Source organism: Astyanax mexicanus, chromosome 2, assembly GCF_023375975.1.
Source record: "Astyanax mexicanus isolate ESR-SI-001 chromosome 2, AstMex3_surface, whole genome shotgun sequence".
NCBI lineage: Eukaryota > Metazoa > Chordata > Actinopteri > Characiformes > Acestrorhamphidae > Astyanax > Astyanax mexicanus.
Genome location: NC_064409.1, coordinates 47,545,092 through 47,565,968, shown reverse-complemented (window position 1 = coordinate 47,565,968; position 20,877 = coordinate 47,545,092). Strand labels below are relative to the sequence as shown.

Below are 20,877 nucleotides of genomic sequence, written 5' to 3'. Positions count from 1 at the left end.
AAAATCACCTGTAGTCAAGTGATATTTCATCTATATGTCCTGTGGGCGTGTTACAGTAGCATTTTTTACAGTAAAAAATAAATAAAAATGTGTCTCTAAAGACTACAAGTGATTTTAGATTGATCGCTGCAGCGATTCCTGCTATTTTCAGCAAATTTCCTCGGAGAAAGGGAAAAGTTGGGTGTTTTGAGAAAATCTAGTGTTTGTAGTTTGTTCTCTGTTCCTCTGTCATTTGAAAGATATCATTTGAGAGAGTTTAGGAGGTTGCATGCGAGCAAGAGAACGTCCGAAACGCGAATCTCCGCTTAATGTCGAACAATAAATTAACTTTACCAAGCTGTTAATTTAATGCCATATAACCAAGTGTTTACCTGCGTTAATCCTGTTATTTACAAATATTTTAAAACATTTTTTTTTACCAATATTCACAAAATATCATGTACTGAAAATTTCAAAGGTATATTAGGCAAGCTGTAAGCATAAGTCTTCCTAAAATCTGACTTTCTGTAATTTGCTTCCGCACAGTCACTGGTTGTTTACCAATAAAAGGAAAAAAAAAAAAAAACACATATACTTGGGGGTTAGATCTGAATATTGAAGCTCAGACTGGACTGAGATGTTCAAGTCTGAACACAACCTGCAGATTATCCTCAATTTATTTCACCAATTCTCACTCATTCTTATTATTTTCTAACCAATTCTCACTATTATCTTAATACTTTTTATTCATTTTTGTCATTTCTCTCTATGTCTTTTTCAGGGTATTTTTCAGAGGAGGAGCTGCTAGACTACCTGGACTGACTGGATGAGCACCACCCTGACATTGTTGTTTTCAGTACCCTGGCTTTGGTGTTCCTCTGTCCATCCTTACCATTCCAAGGACCGGATGGCTTTTATCAGTGCAAATAATGTGAGAAGACTCCAGGAGCAAATAGTAAATAGTACTCAGGCAGAGAGCATAAAACGTACACATCAAGTTAAAATCAATAAGTTAGTGAACACGGAGCTTACTTTTTCATGTAAATCAGCTTTATCAACTAATCAACTTTAAAATGCACACAAACTTTTTGTCATTTTAAAATTAGAATTAAATATTTTAGTTAATTAGCATTAAAAATCCATATTTAATTTTAGAATATCTTGATGTCCTGATTTCCTCTTGCCACCATTGTAAATAGGCCTCACTGATTACAGTAATCTTGGACACTAAGGCCTGTATAACACTCACTTTAGCAGCCTTAAAAAACAGAAAAGATCATTATTTGTGAATATAAAAAAAAAAAAAATATATATATATATATATATATATATATATATATATATATATATATATATATTATTTATATATATTTATATATATATATATTTGTAATGTTAAGTTATTATAGTTAGTGTCTCACTGCTGCATTTTGGTTAAAACTGATGAAAGTTAACATGGTCTGTAAACATTCAAGCTCATTGAGTACAATAATAAAATATATTTGTTACTGTGTTCTGGTAACCCAGGACACTATCAGCGTTTTTTCCCACGTAGCTTGTTTTTAACACCGCAAAAACGCACACTACAGTCGCCTGAATGGCGAAAGAGCAATAGGTGCAGTTAGTGGCTAATGCTGCTGCACCCAGCCTTAGTGATGGAGGAAGTTTACTGAAAACTCACCCTTATATTGCTGTCTATAGTGCTGAGTGGCTTTACTGTTTCTGACTGGTAGAATTCATAAATAAGGTGCATCATTTTTTGGGACAATTAAAGGATTTTAAGATTTGCCTTGTAGTCCGAAAAATACGTGTTTCACACTAGTAGCTGGTTAGTATTTTTGGTTACTGAAGTTAAAGGAGAACTCCGGTGTAAAATTGGTCATTATCAGTACAGTGACGGTGGCGCCCGGTGATTAGCTAACGCTACGAGTTGTAAACAGTGGTTTTTAATAAGCTTCTTGAACACTTTTAATGTTATTAATGCCTCATTTTGTATGTCAGGGCTCTCTGGGTACTACCAATGAGGTGTGGAGCTACTTTTAGACAGGATAACGGTGTAAAGAGCAATTAATCAGGGCAAAATATGCCCCGATACTGCCGTGCTGGGCATAAAGCACAAAATTACTGAAATATCAGAAAGCTGTAGGAGAATAGAGGTGTGCTATTCAACAAAGGTTAGTAAGTTAAGTTACTCTTTATCATGTTTTACTACACCATTTGCTTTAGTGGTCATTATGGAAGGTTCTTAAAACAATATTAAAACAACCTGTGTGTGTGTGTGTACTGTGTACTGTGTACTGTCTCTTTAAGGAGCTGTGTCCCGCCTCGTCCTGAAAGTTCCGCGGTGGTTATGATTCTGAGTGGCGGGTGAAATATGGGGAGCACTGTTTTGACAAGGAAGTAACTTAACTAATGTTAGTTTAACAGCCTATCTTCACCACGTTCAGCTTCATTTGGCAGATTAACGCGTCTTTGGGCTGATATATTTAACGCTATATTTACTGGAGGCGGAGAAAAACCCCTACAATCTCGGAGAGGTGAGTGTTTACCGGTTATTTACACAGCTAACCGGCTAAAGCTTAGCAGGAAAGTTTTCTATCTGAAAGCTGCTGGGAAGCTAACTCATCTAAACTAGCATGGGTTAACTGTGTTCAGCACAGGCCAGTGTGGGTGTGTGTTCTGCAGTTACCTAGCCAGTTAGCAGACTGGGCTGTTTAAAAACTTCTACACTCTCTGCTGTAACTAACTAACTTAAATGTGATTAATATTAACAGCCTACTGTCAGTGTATGACAGCTCTCCATCTAGCTAGCTGGTAAGCTTAGTTTGAAAACAAGGCAGTGATTAGTTGTCTATAATTAACAGTGTCACTGTAGGCCTGGGAAATGAGCAGAGGTGCTGTTTGAGTTAAAATAGAAATAAAGCTACCATTTTGACATCTGCTTGTCTTAAGGTAAATAATCTCTGGTATCATTCTTAGTTCAGCAGTCTTTTAACAGAATGTCATTCATTAGTCTGACAGTGCTGTCTAGTAAAATTATCATTAACACAAAACACTGAAGACAAAGAACCACGTTGTTGTATATAATTACCTGCAGACAAGCAGATGTTTTATTTACTTTACTTTACTTAATAAAAGCTGTTTTAAACACAGGTTCATAAATTAGTTTTTATTTACTGCTGTTCTATTTCATACTTTCTGCAGACATAGGGCATTCCCAAATTGTACCCTGTTGTATTGATGTTAAATTGTGTGATTGCACTGGATCCCTACTTCACTGTATGAAAGTGTTCACTGTATATTGATTGATGTGCTTGTGTAGTGCTACTTTTGTGTTGATATGATAAATGTTTATGCATACTGGGCCAGCAGTAACGACTTTTACTCCTTAAGGTTTTGCATTATGTGGAGTAAAAAGTACGATAAATCCTATTTTTTTTCACAATGTGAGTTTTCAGGATTAAATTAGAAGGGGTGCAGTAGCATTGTAAATAACAGAAAACCCAAACTTCATTACCTGCAGACACCAGCAGAGGGGGCTCTTCATCCTGCAGACTGTTATCACGTAACCTCACTAGTCTGAGGGAGAGTTCATCAGTGGGCGACATTGCTGTAAAGTACTATCACAATATTTTAGGCTATTTTTTTTAACAGTATTCTTGGCGCATTGATATATTTAAAGTATATATTACATCAACAAAATAAATATTAAAGTTTTATTTATAAATATTAGAGTATAAATATTAGAGTTAGGTGTGAAGAGACTCATCTCAGGAGACCAGACTGAAATGTTTACTATATAAATATTTGTTTTGGTTACATAAACCTCGCGAGACACATTCAACACCTGTCAAGGAATATCTCAAGGCAAGAGATATTGTCACACCCCTAATTAGTGTGTTTAATACTAGACTAACACAAATAAAGTAACAACAAAAACCTACCGCAAAACTAAAGTGCTGCATTTTTAGTGCGTGCATATAAACTGCAAACAAGCAATTAAAGTAAATACTGGAAATATTAAAACAATGCTAGACATAGTAACTCGCAAGAATATTGCGATATCACAATATACATTTTCTATCGTGTCAATATGTTTTGCTATATAATTGGGTACAATACAATATGACACACCCCTAGTATGCACATCAAACTACTTTATGGTCTGGGAATATGAGTGCTACAAAGTTCAGAAAGTTCAGTTTGTTTTTTAGAAAAACAAACCTAAATTATTAGGAAATTCATATAGGATCATATTTTTCAAATCAATATTAGAATTTCCATGAACATTAAGAAATTCAGATTGCAACATTACATTTTTGTCTGTTTCGTATACCCCTGGTAAAAAGTAAGATATTTGTCTTTTGATTTGATATTTGAGAGAATAAAAGGTAATTCAAAATTGACATACTTCAGTATTTAAGTATGGATACAAGCAAAAACAACTTAAGTTAAACTTCATTCTTTTATTAACTGCACTTACTGTGTTACTGTCCTTCACTGAAAATATAAAAATGTTTTTTAAATGTCCTTTAAAATGTGAACTGTTGAGCAACTGAGATTTGAGATTTATTCACAAGTCTTTCCTTTCTCCTTCACCAAAGGCAGCTTTAAAACTTATAAGGCCCACATTTGAAAAATACCCTTATCCTATGTAAGAGATTTGCTTTTAGTACAAGGTGTTGAATGGTACTTTCAGTATAGTGCACCATATGTGTAAAACCTATTTACGCTAAGAAGATTTTAATAGCTATGTTCACTGTGTGTGTATGTGTGTGGTCATGTACTGAGGCCATTGCAAATGTCTTGGAAAAAGAACTGAGAAAAAATAGTTTTCTAAAACGGGTGGGAGCTCTAATTGGTCCAGTAAGGAAACAAAAAAACATTTGAGAAGCCTCTTTCATTAGTTGCATGGCTACTAGTGTTTTCTTTTTTTTGTTTTTAACGCTTCTCAGTCTTTTCAATTTGCACCTCTCTACTGCAGAATGAGTGGCGTCTCACCCTCCATGCATGGGCTTGCCTGGGCATGGTCTTCTCAGCGTGGACCGGTTTGGTGATGTGATTGAGTGCCAGCTATGGAACTGGAGGCTGAGATGAGGTGTCACATTTATGTTGTGACACTTCTACTCTCTGCTCTCTCCTTTCTCATGCAAAGGATAAAGAACTGAAAGGAAAAAAAAGAAAGGAGAGAAAAGGATGGAGAGGGAAAGGATGGAGAGAGAGAAGACGTATGAAGAAGCCTTTACAGACCAGTATGCAGAGGATAAAGGGCGTGACGTGTCCACAGGAGAAGATCAGGGAAGAAGGGATTCTGAAAGGATTTTGGAAACAGTTGGAGTGATGACTGTGGAAACCAGGCCTGAAGACTTGAGGAGTAGGAATACTGTCCAGTCACTGGAGGTGGAGAGTAGACCTGCTTGCAGTGCAGGTCAATATACAAATGAAGTGGAAGAACTGGGAAATGATGCCAAACTGAAGACGGAACTTTTAGCATCAATACAAAAAGCTCAGCGAATGCAGGCGGAGGATATGAACACAGCTGGAAATGGAGAAAGCTTTCTTTTCCTTCTCTCTGCTCCTTCTACCTCTTCTTCCTCATCAAGTCCTTTGCCCTCCACTCTCTTCTCTGCTCTCTCCATCTCTTCCTCCTCTCCACAGCTGTCTCTCACTCCCCCTCTGCCCCCTTCAGTGGAGCTGGATGCAGTGTTAGTGGAAGGCAGGCTGGTGTTGGATGTGTACCGGGGCGGGGGGGCAGTGATGCCCGCTCTGTGGGAGAGTGTACCCGAGCGGATGAGGTGGCTGCAGTACGTTCGGCTGGGCTCTGAGGATGAAGAGGCTCTGGAAGCAGCTCTCAGAGTATTGCCCTTACTCACTCAACTACGCTCATTAACCATTCGAGGTACCAATGCAGTAACATACTGACATAATCATTAAGCCTTAAAAAAAAAAAAAAAAAGCTGATGACAGAACTACATTATTTTATATTTCAATTTCATGTCTGAATATTACTAATAATTAAAATTATTTATTAAAATAAAAAATATATATATTTAAATGGGTGTATTTGCATTAACTTGCTATTATATCTGTGATATTAAAGTTGCATAAAATCATCCTAAAATGGAAATAATATAATTTATCACATTTATTTCTAGTGCAATTTTTTGTCCCAACAAAAATAGCTATCCTGACTGAACTAGCAAAAATTCTGGTGCAAAGTATAATTTGAATAATGCAGTTATCTCACCTGTCGTGAGTCTGCTCTGCATGTGTAGCGGCATTTTTATTTTTATTTTATGTATTTGTCATTGCCTCTCACAAAGAGCGGATAAGAGAAGAACAGCACGACTGACTATATTATTGCTGACAGACATTCTAATATAAACAATAATTAAAAACAAAGAGTGATATGGTGGTCAGTAAAACATTATCTTATACTATAGGTCAATAACGTAGTTATTGCAACAGGCCTGAAATTCATATTTGTTGGGGTCATAATTTTCAAACCAAAAGTGCTTTTACACTGTTTTTAGGTTGGTCCAAACCATAATAGCTGGTGTGAAACCCTTGACAGAACCATGATTTAGTTTGTTTGCAGTATGAAAACTCTTGTGTAGATGGCTCAGACCAATTATAATTCGGACCAATTACAGAAAGTTAAAGCAGGCTGTTATCACCCATTCAGCAATAGAAGAAGAAGAATGTGGCTGGTGAAATACAAAAATCTTACATCCCTTTGCGTTTACTTTCATCACACAGCAGTAGGGGTACAACAGATTATAGTTGAGTATATTTATCTACTGTAACTGTAAATAAGCCCTTATTTATTAACAAAGGGAATCCGAGGGGAATATCTTACTATTTTTCTTTGTATCGCACATGCACAAAATGGGCAGTTGGATTCTGACATTGAGCCAGAATTCAGCACAACATCTTGATGAACTGACAGCATTTTACAAACCAAACAATAGCAGAAACATAGCTAGCACGCCTGTTTCAATGGCTGCAGCACATTGTTTGCGTGCTGTTGTCTATACCTGGCAACCCTGAGTGTGGAAATGGGAATGAGGAATTGGCTGTGAACAGATTCAGAGGTGTACAGCACAGTTTAAATAAAAGCATACTGTCTGAATCTCTGCTGAAAAGAGCTGCCAGTGATTAAACGTATTTGATAATGCATCCTGTTTATGAATTGCTGCAGAAAATATAATCCTAAATGGTCCTTTATCTCCAGCTGCTGACAGTATCTGCATGATATTGTGCTGGTTGTTTAGACAATTGCATGAATGAGTAGGTGTTTAATTGGCGTTCGTAATAAAAAGCTTGTTCAATATATTTAATATTCAGACATGGGATGCAGTGTAAACTCTGTTTTGACAACCTAAAAAAATATTCCTTTTTGTCTCTTCTCTCTTCTCTTATCTCACCTCCCCATCTCTCTCTATCATGTAGGACACCGCTTCTATGATGCCCAAGGCGATCCCCTCCCAGGCCTCCTGACCTCTCTCCCTCCCTCCATCTCCTCTCTTTCACTCCTCGTTCACCTGGATCTCTCCTTTAACCGCCTCTCCTCTCTGCCTGATTGTTTGCTCTCTCTGCCGCACCTCTCAGAGCTGCTTCTCTGCCACAATCAGCTGGTCATGCTGCCAGAGGAGCTGGGTACTCTGGTGTCTCTGCAGAGGCTTAATTTGCTGGGGAACAGGCTGGAAGCTCTGCCTCCAGGAGTGGGGCTTCTGCTAGAGCTACAAGAGCTAGACGTGTCTTTTAACCAGTTGGATGGTCTGCCCGAGGAGCTCGGCCTGCTACACAATCTGCATACGCTGGAGCTCTCCAATAACAAGCTCCAGAAATTACCAGAGACCCTGGGTGAGTGAGAGGGAGGAATAAACCCACAAAAAAAGCTCTGGCCATAGATTCCTAATTATGTCCTCATAAAATTTGGATTCCATTTGTATAGGAAACAATTCAATGTCTCATAAATTGTTAAATTGGGGCAGTGGTGGCTCAGAGGTTAGAGCACCGGGCCATATACAACAAGGTTGTGGGGTTGAGCAAGACCCTTAATCCTTAATGGACATGGGTTCTCATAAAATCACTGTGTCTCTTCTGAATGAACTCACTAGTGTGTTTGTGTGTGTGTTCATGGCACAAATGAGTTAAAGCTGAGGCCAAATTACTTCTGTGCCCGGCACAAGCATGATTTATAGTTCTTGTCTTATCTTGAATGCATAAATGTAACTAAAGAAAGTCAGTATTGAAATCAAACAATATTCCACTAGTGTTCTAAATTATATAGGAATATACAGCCTTTTTAAGCTCCAGCAACACTTGCGCTACATATCTGCTTGCCCCCTTAAATTGTGAGAACTGTAACTTGTAACATGTGTAAAATTGAACTTGCAATTGCTATAACATGTAGAGCACATGTCCACTAAGAATTGCCTTAAACACATTCTGCCGTGCAGGATCTCTCGGTTCACCATGGAGCGTTTCTGTGACGTTTTATAATTCAAATTAACCAACAGAAATAGGCAGTCATAAGTTTAAGATTTTAATTTTTTTATTTAACCTGATTGTAAACTATTCTTCTATGAATCCATATTCTGCCATTTTCAGCTTCTCTTCTGCGGTTAAAAGACGACATTTCGACACAAAGCAAACCATCATGCACCACGGCATGAAGCGGCACTCTCCATTGGAAAGACACGTACCATTAAGAGTGAATTTTAACTGTATTAGTCAAGATCTCAAGAAAATAAGCCATTATATGGATCTGTTCAGACAAAAAAGTGAAAGGTGATTGTTTCCCACCTGTCCGACAGGACTAGGTTTGCTAATGAATCTCACATTACTACCAATCTGAAAAAAAGTGGGAAGGCAAAGCATATGTTTTTTTTCTCCCTTTTATCAAAATGGGGGTGCACATGTTTTAATATCTCCTGTGCTACGGCACTAGTGAAAGCTAAAGGGAGGACTAATAATGTTGTGATGATTATAGTTACTGTAGACTGTCTCTTTTCTTTTTTCTCTTTTCTTTTTTCTCTTTTCTGTCCTCTGTAGGTTCTTTACACTCACTGAGGGTCTTGTCAATCCACAGTAATGAGTTGCGGAACATTCCTGAGTGCGTGAGGTCCCTCCCTCTGCTAATCAGACTGGACGATGGGAACAACCTGCTGGGTCGCCCCCCAACCCCACCACCACTCCCTCCTCCACCAGCAGGTTATCTAATGCACTCATTTGGATTCACCATCTGTCTCATGTGCTCTGTGCTGTACTGAACAATATAAGAGAGATTCTGCTTCAAATAATATATACGTAAATAGTATGTATGTATATAAATAATAACTTTATGCTGCAAATCTATGAACCTCTCAGCTCAGGTTGAGGCGCCAATTCCGGAGCTTCACCTCGCATTCGACCAGCACAGGTAAATTGATTTCACTTATGTTTAAAGGTAATCACAATAATTACATTATCGACTTATCGTACAATAAATGTACAAAATTGTACAAAATCTTACAAAATTATACAAAATGAGTATAATAATGTCCTCAGTAATATTTAATAAGCGTGATATCTATTGTGTTTATTTGTATGTTTGTTTACAGTGAACAATAACATTTAAACACTATTTTAGTCAGTCATGCAGTGATCAATGTTTCAATAACTGTGATTTCATATATGGGGTGGGCGATATGGCCCTAAAATAAAATCACAATATTTCATAGTATTTTTGCGATAACGATACTCTTGGCAATATGACAAAACACTGAATAAAACATTTCTTAAAGAATACACTACTGCAACAAAATTAAAATTTAATTTTATTACTGCATATGATGATTATATGACACACCCCTAACTGAGATAAAAAAAAAATACAAGAATTTTATCAGAAGTCAATAATCCAGAATGTCATGATACTAATAATGCACTCCAAATATCTCCATATATCCAGGATTAAAGTAAGAAAAATGATACTGGACATATATAATCTGTTTCTAGTAGATCTATAATGGGAAATGAGAACAGTGTGATTTTTTTTTTTTTTTGGTAGAAACAGTATAAAAATTAGTACCCTGTTGTGATAATTAGGGGTGGGTGATATGGCATTATATTTCAGGGGATCATACTGATCATCATAAAATCATATTCACAGTAACATTATTGGTTTGGACATATTTAGATTTAACCCTATTTATGGTCAGAATTCCCAAATCAGCCCATTCCTATCATTCCAAATATCTTTTTCTCTTCTACCACCTTTTTGCTGCCCTTCACGTTATCTAGATTTATGTTATCTCCTGCTGGATGCCACGTGTTCATTCCGGGAGGAGCAGAGCTCCTGTTTCCACGCGGATGTGTTCAAAAGCTTACACCACTCAAGTGGGCTGAGAGGAAACCAGACAAGAAGTGGGTACAGCTGGAGGAGCATGATGTTCTACTGAGCCGTCCTTTAGAGCTCCTCCCACATGGTGCTACATTTGAAAAGGTAACTTGAGGCGTATTTATTCAGATAAGGATATGATTTATTACTGTGGAACTGCTACCCCTGGTTCATTTAATGCTGTGAAGCTAATATCAGAGACAGCAGAAAGCATGTACAGCTGGATGGTTGCAGTATGATGTGTAGCGTCACCTGTCCCCATATGGATTAATGACAAAACATCCATTTTACTATTTTAATTATCTTCTCTAAACTGTCTTTCCATTGTCAAACAGTTAGTTTTCTTTCTGCTAAACAAAAACAACTTAATTCCAAAAGCTGTAAGACTCTTAATCTTCACCTAGCCAACACACTGCACTGATACTTAACAAGGACAATTACATATTTAAAACAACACTGACACTTTACCCACACTGAGACACTTTATCATGTTACTGCTCTTCATTCACACTTATCCGTGCAGTCTGGACTTCATGTTGCTGCTGCTTGCCTACTTTACATATTTTTGTGTATTTATCTTGATATCTATTTTTTTCTATTTTATTTGATTCTATTTCATTTTATTTTATATTTATCTATTTTAACAGTTGCTCTTTTGGGTGTAAACTAGAAAGTGAGATTACAGTTTCTGTATCACATGACGTGAATGACAATAAAATCTCCTTAAATCCTTGAAAAATCCTTCATATTTTTTAAAACATTATTCTGTTACATCATACGAAGGAGAGCTTACACTTAGGAATTACTTCATCGATATCCTTTGCTGGTTAAGCTCATCAGGTGTACCTGAATCACACCCATTATTTTGATAATATAGCATAACTGAGTATCCAGGGGAAAATCTGCCTTTCTTCTGTGGTGTGCTGTAAGCTTATTGAAGGCAGTCTGTGAGACAACCTAATAAGTACCTAATAAGTACACGTATCTGGCCCCACCTCCTATCTCTACTGTGCAGACTCTGATAACATGGTCCATTTTGTTGGCCTTATTACTACAGTAGGAAAGGGAATGGGCCCCCACAGCTGTGTTTTCTACAGTCATTTTAAAATCACTTCTTTCTTTTTTTTGTCCTTCTTCTCCTGTTCCACAGCCTGTAGAAGTATGCGTTCCCTATCACAGGACTCGTAAAGGGGAGGTGGTAGTTCGGAGGTATGATGGGCGGTCCTGGAGTACATTACTTACCAAGACGAGAAGAGGGAGCCATAAGCACAGTAGCAGACCCCTGGGGCGACCTGCACGGGTAACACACCAGTGATCTTCTTTCAGCTAAATGTTTCATATTCTTTAATTATTCTAACAATGTATGTGTTAGTTGGACCTGTTTTAATTTCTGGCTTGTATGTTTGTGTTTGTGTGTGTACAGCTTGCCTGCTGCAGTGTGACACAGTTCTCCTGGTTTGTGGCTGTTTCTCGTCCTGTCCGAGACAGTTGCCCTGTACCTTCAACCGGAGCGCTGCTTGTGTCTCGCTATGACTCCGGGATCAAACTCACCTTTCCTGCCAACTGCACAGCACAGACACGCATCGTCACACTACAGGTGTGTATCTGTGTGCAGAAGAGAATATACTCAACATTACAGAGGGTGCTGTTGTAGTTATGCCTTTTGTGTTTTAGGAAACATCATATTCATTTAATAAAGACTAATTAAAAAATGGAGGGTGTCAAAGAATGCATTTATTAAATATTTTAAGGTGTTATTTGATGTATTTAATAAAGTTTGTGACTCTTTTTGTGAAAAATCTTAACATACATTATAAGCCCCGACAATACATTACACAGTCTGGTTATTTTGCAACTAAATAATTTGAGTTTATGTGAAAAATGCTTGAATGTTACATTATAAGCCATCTTACAACCATGTTATTGTACTATACTATAGCATTGTTTTTGTTGTGTCTTCTCTGGGCAATGTACTGTTAAAAGCTAAAGAGACAATAGTCAGTTTAGGTTTTAGCCTTGCCTCGGCTCACTTTCTGTTTAGTGTTTTTTTTGAGGGAGTAGGTGGTGAAGAGAACAGCTTGTAAAAGCTAGCATTGGCTCACATTAGCTTTTAGTCTAGCACTGACCCTGTTTGCTCCCCAATCTTTTCCCCAATAATTTTAAGAGCAGATATAGGAACAGCCAGTCACAAGCCCTCTTTTACCTGGTAGCAACATGTTATTACATAACTAGCAGTGTCTGGTGATTAACTGCTCTCCTGTAACATCACCACCATATTCACCCGAATGTGCTGTTGTGTTTTACAGTTTTGTGCTTTTTCTCTGCCCCAGGTGCTGCAGGTGGCGCTGTCTGAGCTACAGATTTTAACTGGAGACCCCCATGCCAGTGCCAGCCCCCTCCTCTGCCTTTCCCAAACCCCTAGCATGCACTTCCTCCAACCAGTCAAAGTGCAGATCCCCCTGCCTCCTGGACTCACTGGTAGATGGTTCCTGCTCACTTTCCCCTTTCTCCCTTTTCTCTGTGATCACATTGCTCTGTCTGTAGAGGATGTAGGGTTAGGACAGATGTGTGTGTGTGTGTGTGTGTTTGTGTTGCAGGACACACAGTGGACATGTCTCGTTTGCACTTGCTGCATGGTGATCCTGTAGCTCACACCTGGACTGATGTAACAGCTCAAGTGTCTCTCTACATCACACACCTCTATGCCATCTTTTCTGTAACACACTTCTCTTGGTGAGTAGTGCTAGGCCCATGTGTAACTGTTTACTGTGTGTGAGTTTAGATAAAGCCTACATTAGTGTGAGTGCTGTCGGTATTGATCTTCCAGTGGAAATCCAAGAAGTGCTTCATGGATGTTCAATGGATATTTATGGAAGCTCTTTGTTTTTGCAGGTACTGGCTGTGGTACACCACTCAGAGATGCATCAGTGGAGTGGTGAGGAAAGTGTATCACAGACTAAAACAGTTCAGAGTTCAGTTTCTGGTGCTGCAGAGAAAAACAGACCTGGCACAGGTGCTGCTTCAGTGCCTACCATCAGATAAGGTTTGTATGCACGTGTGTATGTGTGTGTATATACAGCTCTGGCAAACATGAGAATGGAATATAATCAAGAGGAAGATGGATGATCACAGGCCATCAAACCAAGCTGAACTGCTTGAATTTTTGCACCAGGAGTGACGGCATAAAGTTATCTAAAAGCAGTGTGTAAGACTGGTGGAGGAGAACATGCCAAGATGCATAAAACTGTAATTAAAAACCAGGGTTTTTCCACCAAATATTGATTTCTGATATTATATATAATATATATGCAATACTTCAGTGCTTTATACAGTACCTGTCAAAAGTTTGGAAGTTCTTTTTACGTTTTGTAACATTTTGTAAATTTAAAGTTGAAGACATTAAAGCTATACAGGAACACAGGGCAAATGACTTTGTAAACAAAAAGTGGTAAACAAAAAAAAAAAACAATATGTTTGTATGTATCTTTGAGAACAGATCTGCACGCTCTTGGTATTTTAATCTCAGTGTCTTCGTGAGAGAGAGTCACCTGGAATAGTTTTTTTAGTGTCTTCAAGGAAGAAGTTCCTGGAGGCGCTGAACAATAGCTGCTGCTTTTCCTTCACACTGTAAAGCTCCAGCTCATTTTAAAACAACATCTGTTTAGGTCACAGACTTTCTTTTTGTTTACTATGTAATACTATATGTGTTCCTTATTTTTTATGTCTTTAATGTTAGTCTACAGTGTAGAAAATAAATTAAATAAGAAAATACAGAAAATACATTGAATAAGAAGGTGTGTCCAAAGCTTTGACTAGAAAGTTTTTTTTTTTTTTAATATAATAGATCCTTTTGAAAACATTGTATGTGTGTGTTGTTTCTGTGTGTTTGTGCAGGTAGATGGTAGGTTAGCTTCTCTGGTAGATCAGTATGATGGTCCTCAGCCATCGGATGTTTGTAACCTGCTGGAAGGCGAACAGTTTTTTGCAGGATTTGAGAGGGGCATTGACATCAGTGCAGGTGAGAACACACACACACACACACACACATTTTGTATCAACTATTTAAAAAGAAACACAGGTTATAGGAAGATTCAGTCTTCCACTAAAACTTTCTTATATGAGGTTTGTTTGGTTTACAATTGCACTGAATAATTCTGCACTTCATGCAGGTGCAGTGTGTGCCTTCAAATTTAGTTTAACCAAAGACATCACCCCTAATATTTGTGTAGTCTGTTACCCCACTATCCTGCCACTAACTGCTGTCATTACTTTTCCTTTTTCTTCAGCGAGAAAGTCATAAAAAGTCATATGCACTGTGATCTTGGTGTTTAGAATCACATTGTGTCGGATTTGTGTCTGATTTCAATAAACAAAATCAGTATTAAAAAAAAATCTGTCTGCTTTCATCTAAACTACGTGGTACCTAACCCATAAGAGCCCAGACCCAGTTTTTAATATTGAGTTTTAAAAACAAATTAATTAAATTAATTAGGCAGCATATTCATTTATTTTATTTTTCTTATTGTAATAAAAGGTTAAACAATTTTTTAAGGTATTTAAGTTGTTAAATGATTGAAACAGACCTATAGAAGTGTCCTCTCCAGCAATAATCCAGTGCTCCTATATTCTGTAAATAAGGTCACAGGATTACACATTAGCTCACTGTCCTATGATGCTCTCATGATGTTCAGGAACTTTGCACAGCTCCTAAAGTGTCTGTGACACATACGCCACCATGGGCTCTTTAGGGATAAACTGGAAATAGCTGTAACACAGTATTTGGTTGCATTTTGTTAGACCGACCAGACTGCAGTGAGGGCAGACTGGCCTTCACCTTCTACTCCCACCTGAAGAACATCAAAGAGGTGTATGTCTGTCCCACCGACAAACAAGAGGGCACTATCCGAGGACAGGTGAGAAGGTTGAAACCCTTTAAATAGATGTGACAGTACTTCTGTTTCATGTCTGATCATTCATAGAAAAACAGAAAGACAGGATCTGTGTATTGAAGTCCTACATTGCTGTAATGGGATGTTCTCATGACTTATTGAGTGCTTTATTTATATGGTATAGAAATTTCTGTCCAATACGATTAAATAATTGCTTTAAAAAAATCATGCGTATGTAAAGTAATATTTGACTTTAGAAAGCATTTTTTAAATGTGCATATTTTTTTTTAAATAGCCTTTTGTTTTATTTAGTCCTACACTTACCAGTATTTGTGGTTTGTGCTCATTTTTTTTTAGGTTTCATTCTATAGAGGTGAGGTTCCCAGTGATCTGCCAGAGGAAGTGGCACGGAAAAGGAAAGGCCATGACAACCAATGGATGGCGACACTTCCTCTCAGACTTCCTGTAAGATTGCTGCAGTGAATATAAATGTGGAAGAAGTTGCCCTGAACACTGATATTATGGCCGGTTTTCCATATAATCCAGGGGTGTACAATCTTAACCACAAATTACCGGTGTGGCTGCAGGTTTTTTATTGTGTAAATCAGTGGAAAAAGGTCTCCTTCTGCTAAAATCCACTTTTTCTTGTTCTTTGTAAAATACTACAGGTCTCTCTGAGTTGTATATGGATGCTGCACATGAAACTTCAACCTTCCTTGCCTGCAATGCCCATTGTGCAAATATCACATTAGTGTTATAATTTAAAGCAGTAATTTAAAGCTAAGGAACAAATGGTTAGAATTTATCTATGGAGCACCACCAGCGTAGTACAATTGAAATACGTAGGTGTGTGTTTTGAACCGTTCTGTTTACACTAGTTAAAAGTAAAAATCCACCTCAGGTTTTGTTTCAACTGCCTGGGCGGCTCTGCTGAGGCCCAGCCAATAAAACCCTGGGGTAGATTTTTACTTTTTGGACCTGATCTCTAGTGTAGGGTGTAACTATAGGATCTACATAAGATTTTTGGTTGATTTCGCAGGGACTCTAAGACTAGGTCAGTGGCTTAACTGCACTTAGCAGGGTATTACACATGTTGCAAAGTAACGTATGGCATTGCAAAGACTTTGTAAAAAAAAAAAAATCTTTATTTTAAAACGTTTCTAACCGCTGTCCGTCTCGCTTCCTCGTTATACCGGATCACCGAAGCACTTTTTTCACAAAAAAAAAAAAACAGTTTACATGAGACCACAACTAGACATTTTAAAATGAATGTAAAAACGATGGAATGAGACCTTTTTTAAGAATGAAAAACTGAAGCCAAACTGGTAATTTGTAGATAATATCAGACAAACCAAGTAAAATGATCATACTCAGTAGAATTATGTGCTAATAAAAAGTAGAACCCTAAACAGATGAAACCAGTAGAACTTGCTCTTGTAAAAATGTATGTTGGAACTCTACTCAGACTTGTCAGTTGAGGCTGAAATAGCATCAGATTCTTCTCTCACGACCTACATATTTCTGTTTCTCGCTCTCGTTTTCTCTCTACCACACTCTTCTTATTCTCTTTCACCTCCAGGGTTCTGACTGTGAGGGCAGTTTGTATTTGGAGAAGCAGTATCCTCCTCTGAACCTGGGTGACCCAGAGAGTGGCTATCTGACTGAGACCAACCTGCTGGCCATTTCGTTACGCATCAGCCAAGACTGGCGCTGCATTGGCATGAATCTGGGCATCAGCTACCAGGAGCTGGATCGCATCCAGTACAAACACAGGTGTGCAATGGAGTGAGCAGTTCCAAGACAGCAGGGCCTGGAGTGCTGCCTACCACCAGATGGTGCTGGTACACACTCCAGAGCCTGACTTAGGGCATAACTACTGCGCTATTATTCAAATATTTCTTCACTGTTTTTTGTGCATGTATATGCACCTTATATGTGTGTTGGAACAGTGAAGGTAACTTTTACTTCTAGGAATTTTACTGAACATTCTCTCTATTCTCTCTATTCTCTCTAATTACTGATAATAATCAATAAACTAATAATAATAACGATGATGATAATTCTACATTAAATGAACTATATTCTTTGGATCCAAAACATTCATTACCATGCACACAACAATTAACACTTCTTTGGTCCACTACTTATATTTGTGAACACATATGTACATATATATTTGTGTGGCTATGCCTTTATCTACATGCCTATATACCTACATATGTATATTTTTGTATGTGTGTGTATGTTTGTGGGAGTAGTGAGTATGCTTAGTCATGGTTGTGTTTGTACTGGTAAGATAATGAGGCGAGAATATGAATATGCATGGAGAGTGAGAGAGAGAGAGAGACAGAGAGAGAGAATGAGACATAGAGAGATGGCAAGCAAGGGAAAAATTTTGCGTGTTTTTGTTTAATCTCTTCCCTGTCACTCATCAGTGAGCCATCTGGGACACTGCAGGAGATTATACACACACACACACACACACACACACACACAGAGAGCAAAAAAAAAAAAAGCTCAATGTCATTTCCTCTGTTGATTCGTTTTCCCCTCTTTGCTCTCCTCAATCTTGTCTTTGTCTTTGAATCTCAATATCTCTGTCCAAACGTCAGCCCGCCTCTTCATATCTCACTTATTCTGCCCATATTTATGTGCATACATATCTCCCTCCCCCTCACTCCTGCATTCTGGCACTCTTCCTAGTCCTCACTCTCTCTTTTTTTTTTTTTTTGCTCTCAGCAATTTTCACATGGTGGTCTAGATTTCTCTTGCCTGTGTCAAATAAATGGTGGACTGAATTAGAAACAGTTCCACCAGTGCTCAACAGACTGATCCCGGCCTTCAGAGCATCTGTGCTGCATAGCACACACTGTTGCATGTTCACTGCACTACTAGTATGCACACACACATCCTGTTATTTGCTATACTCACTGTACTTACTCACATAAAGTAATAATTGTTTTGCTGCTCTACCTTTTAAAAACTGAACGGTTTACACACTTTACACACCGTCTGTGTGACCGATTCTGTTTACATTTCACTTCATCTGATTTAAGTATTAGGATAAATTCTAAATACCAGCCACATAAAATGCAAATGTAACCCCCCCCCCCAACACATTTATGTATGAAGTAGTAAATTGAGGTTTGCTTTAGATTCTGTGGATGCAGCATAATAATTAAAAAATATATTACAATTCACTTTTCTAACATATGGGACCTTAAATGTCTAAATCTCTCAAAAGGTCTTATACATTCATATCTGTTCTTCCAGAGACAACCTGGGAGCGCTGGTGTTGGAGATGCTTTTCCATTGGGCGAGAGCACAGCAGAAGGCCGGAACAGGGGCAGTCCCTCGACTGATTGACGCGCTGGTGGAGAGCGGCAGACGGGACCTGGCAGAGGAAGTGGAGGACATAGTGAATCTGGGGAAGAGGAAGTACATAGAGTCCCTAAAGAGAGTGGGCTTAGAGACAGAGAAACCAACAAGCTCTGCTCAAGCTGAACCAAGCTGACACACACAGGGGAGAGAATATCTCCTTACCTCCACATAATGTACACAGAATCACACTAAGTGTGCAGGACACACAGACAGTGTATATAATAAACAATGGCAGAACTGTACAGTATTTATCACAAGCCTCATCCACACCCACAAGCAGCGTCCAGCAGGGTGTCCCAAGGGGCTGGGTTCTCACTCTGTGTGTTGTTGCTATGGCTGTGCTGCTGTTGGGCTGAATCAGCTCCTCAGAGAGATCTTGCTTAAACACACACTCTGACTTCAACTACCTGAGCCTTAAAGCAATCTGCAAAACTACACATACAGGTTTCCTGAACCACCTAGTGAAACTGGTACCTAAGCAGAAACTTGAACTCTTGTCAGGGTGACTGTTTTATGACCGCTGTATTTTCTGTATAATTTTAAACTCGTCTGGGATGGCTAACCTGAAAGCACCATAGCAAGGGCTGCACAATATTTAAAAAACTGACTATTTAATTTGCAATATTACGTTACAACATACCAGACTTTTCACTAGAGGTCACCAAAAGTCAATGATCCAACATGGCATGACATTACTAGTGCACTTCATTTGTTTTTAATATTAGAGTAAAATAAATTATATTGGGCAGATATAATCTGCCTGTGGTAAAAGAATAGTGTGATTTTTTTAATTTAATTTTTTTTACATCAAGCTGAAAAAGTTTATTATTTAATTTAAATGTCCCTTACAACCTGGCCTGTCACAATAACCGTTTTGGAAGATATATTGGGTCTTTATTTTAATGGGATAAACAATATTATTGTTATTTTAAGACCATTGTATTAACTCTTAAGCGATTAACTTTTCATTATTTAGAAAATAAAGACATTAGAGTTAGAATACATATACAGTTTTAGTCAAAAGACACATCTCTTATTTCAGTGTGTTTCTATGATTATTACATTGTAAATTTAATATTGACGACATTATAGATGTACAGCTGCACATGCAGAATTACTTTGTAAACAGAAAATGTTAAACAAACCAGAACCACACTTAGCTTTGAGGACTGATCTGCCCACTCTTGGTATTTTAATCTCAGTGTCTTCATGAGGTTGAGTCGGAGTCGGAGTCTTGAAGGATATCCTGGACGTGCACAATAATATTTGCTGCTTTTCCTTTACACTGTTCTCCAGCTCATCCCAAATCACCTCAATCCAATCTCATTTGGGTTTAGATCAGGGTCAATAAAAACATAATTCCATAATTTCCCTTAATTGTTTATACCTTTGAAATTAAACTACAATGTAGAAAATAAAGAAAAACATTACATAAAAAGGTGTGTCCAAACTTTAACTGGTAGTGTATATCATTTTAAATATCTTAACACAAATAAAATAAAACATCACTTGTTAAAAATACTGTAAAAACTGGGCGAAATTGTTTTGTAGTCCATATACTGATATGATAAGTTGATAGTGTAATTATTGTGACAGGCATAACTTTTTTTTTTATTATAATATTATGTTTAATTAATTTTTCCCAATTTCTTCCCAATTTACACAGCCAATTACCCAACCCACTCATGACAACCCCCCATCTTCTGATCCACTCGGCACCCAACAGGCATAATTTTACATGACATTTCACATGCCTACTTTATTATGATGATGCTAAAGTAAAATATTGTGCAGCCCCAATCTTAGCACTAAAATTCTGTACACTAAACATTGATGTTAATCTTAAAACTAAGAGGCTTTATAGACAAAATCATCCATAAAACCTTGAGACTTTTGGACCAAAACAGAATATGTTTGTTTATGTATTTGTAATTATTTAATGCCAGCCTGTCTGGATATTTTAAGGAAATGGACTGAATAATGTTTATTAACACACTTATAAATTTGCTCATTAATAAATGTGCAGTCTAGTGTTGCTTTTTGCCTTTTCTTCTTTGTGAATTTGTGTTTTTATATTTTTTAAATAGAATAGAGAAAGAGAAGGTAGAGCAGCATCCAGCCCCGCACTCATCTATTATTTTTACCTCAAGGTCATCGAGTGCGGGGGCGTGGCCTGACTGTGACTCACCGCTCCGGCCCCGCCCCCTCTCCTCCTCCTCTCCTCCACTCTAGCGTAGCGCC

At 37.9% G+C, this 20,877-nt stretch overlaps 1 protein-coding gene across 1 annotated transcript; it reads left to right on the top strand.

The window, feature by feature from the left end:
• The first annotated feature begins 2,323 nt into the window (after window positions 1-2,323).
• pidd1 (p53-induced death domain protein 1) lies at window positions 2,324-20,671 on the top strand. The gene is made up of 16 exons (XM_007235125.4): window positions 2,324-2,516; window positions 4,964-5,878; window positions 7,432-7,845; window positions 9,040-9,198; window positions 9,355-9,406; window positions 10,270-10,471; window positions 11,517-11,666; window positions 11,790-11,963; window positions 12,697-12,844; window positions 12,964-13,099; window positions 13,259-13,409; window positions 14,261-14,384; window positions 15,164-15,279; window positions 15,613-15,720; window positions 16,835-17,028; window positions 18,529-20,671. The coding sequence occupies exons 2-16, from the start codon at window positions 5,176-5,178 to the stop codon at window positions 18,767-18,769; spliced, it is 3,072 nt and encodes a 1,023-aa protein (XP_007235187.3). The 5' UTR covers window positions 2,324-2,516; window positions 4,964-5,175; the 3' UTR covers window positions 18,770-20,671.
• Window positions 20,672-20,877: the final 206 nt, after the last annotated feature.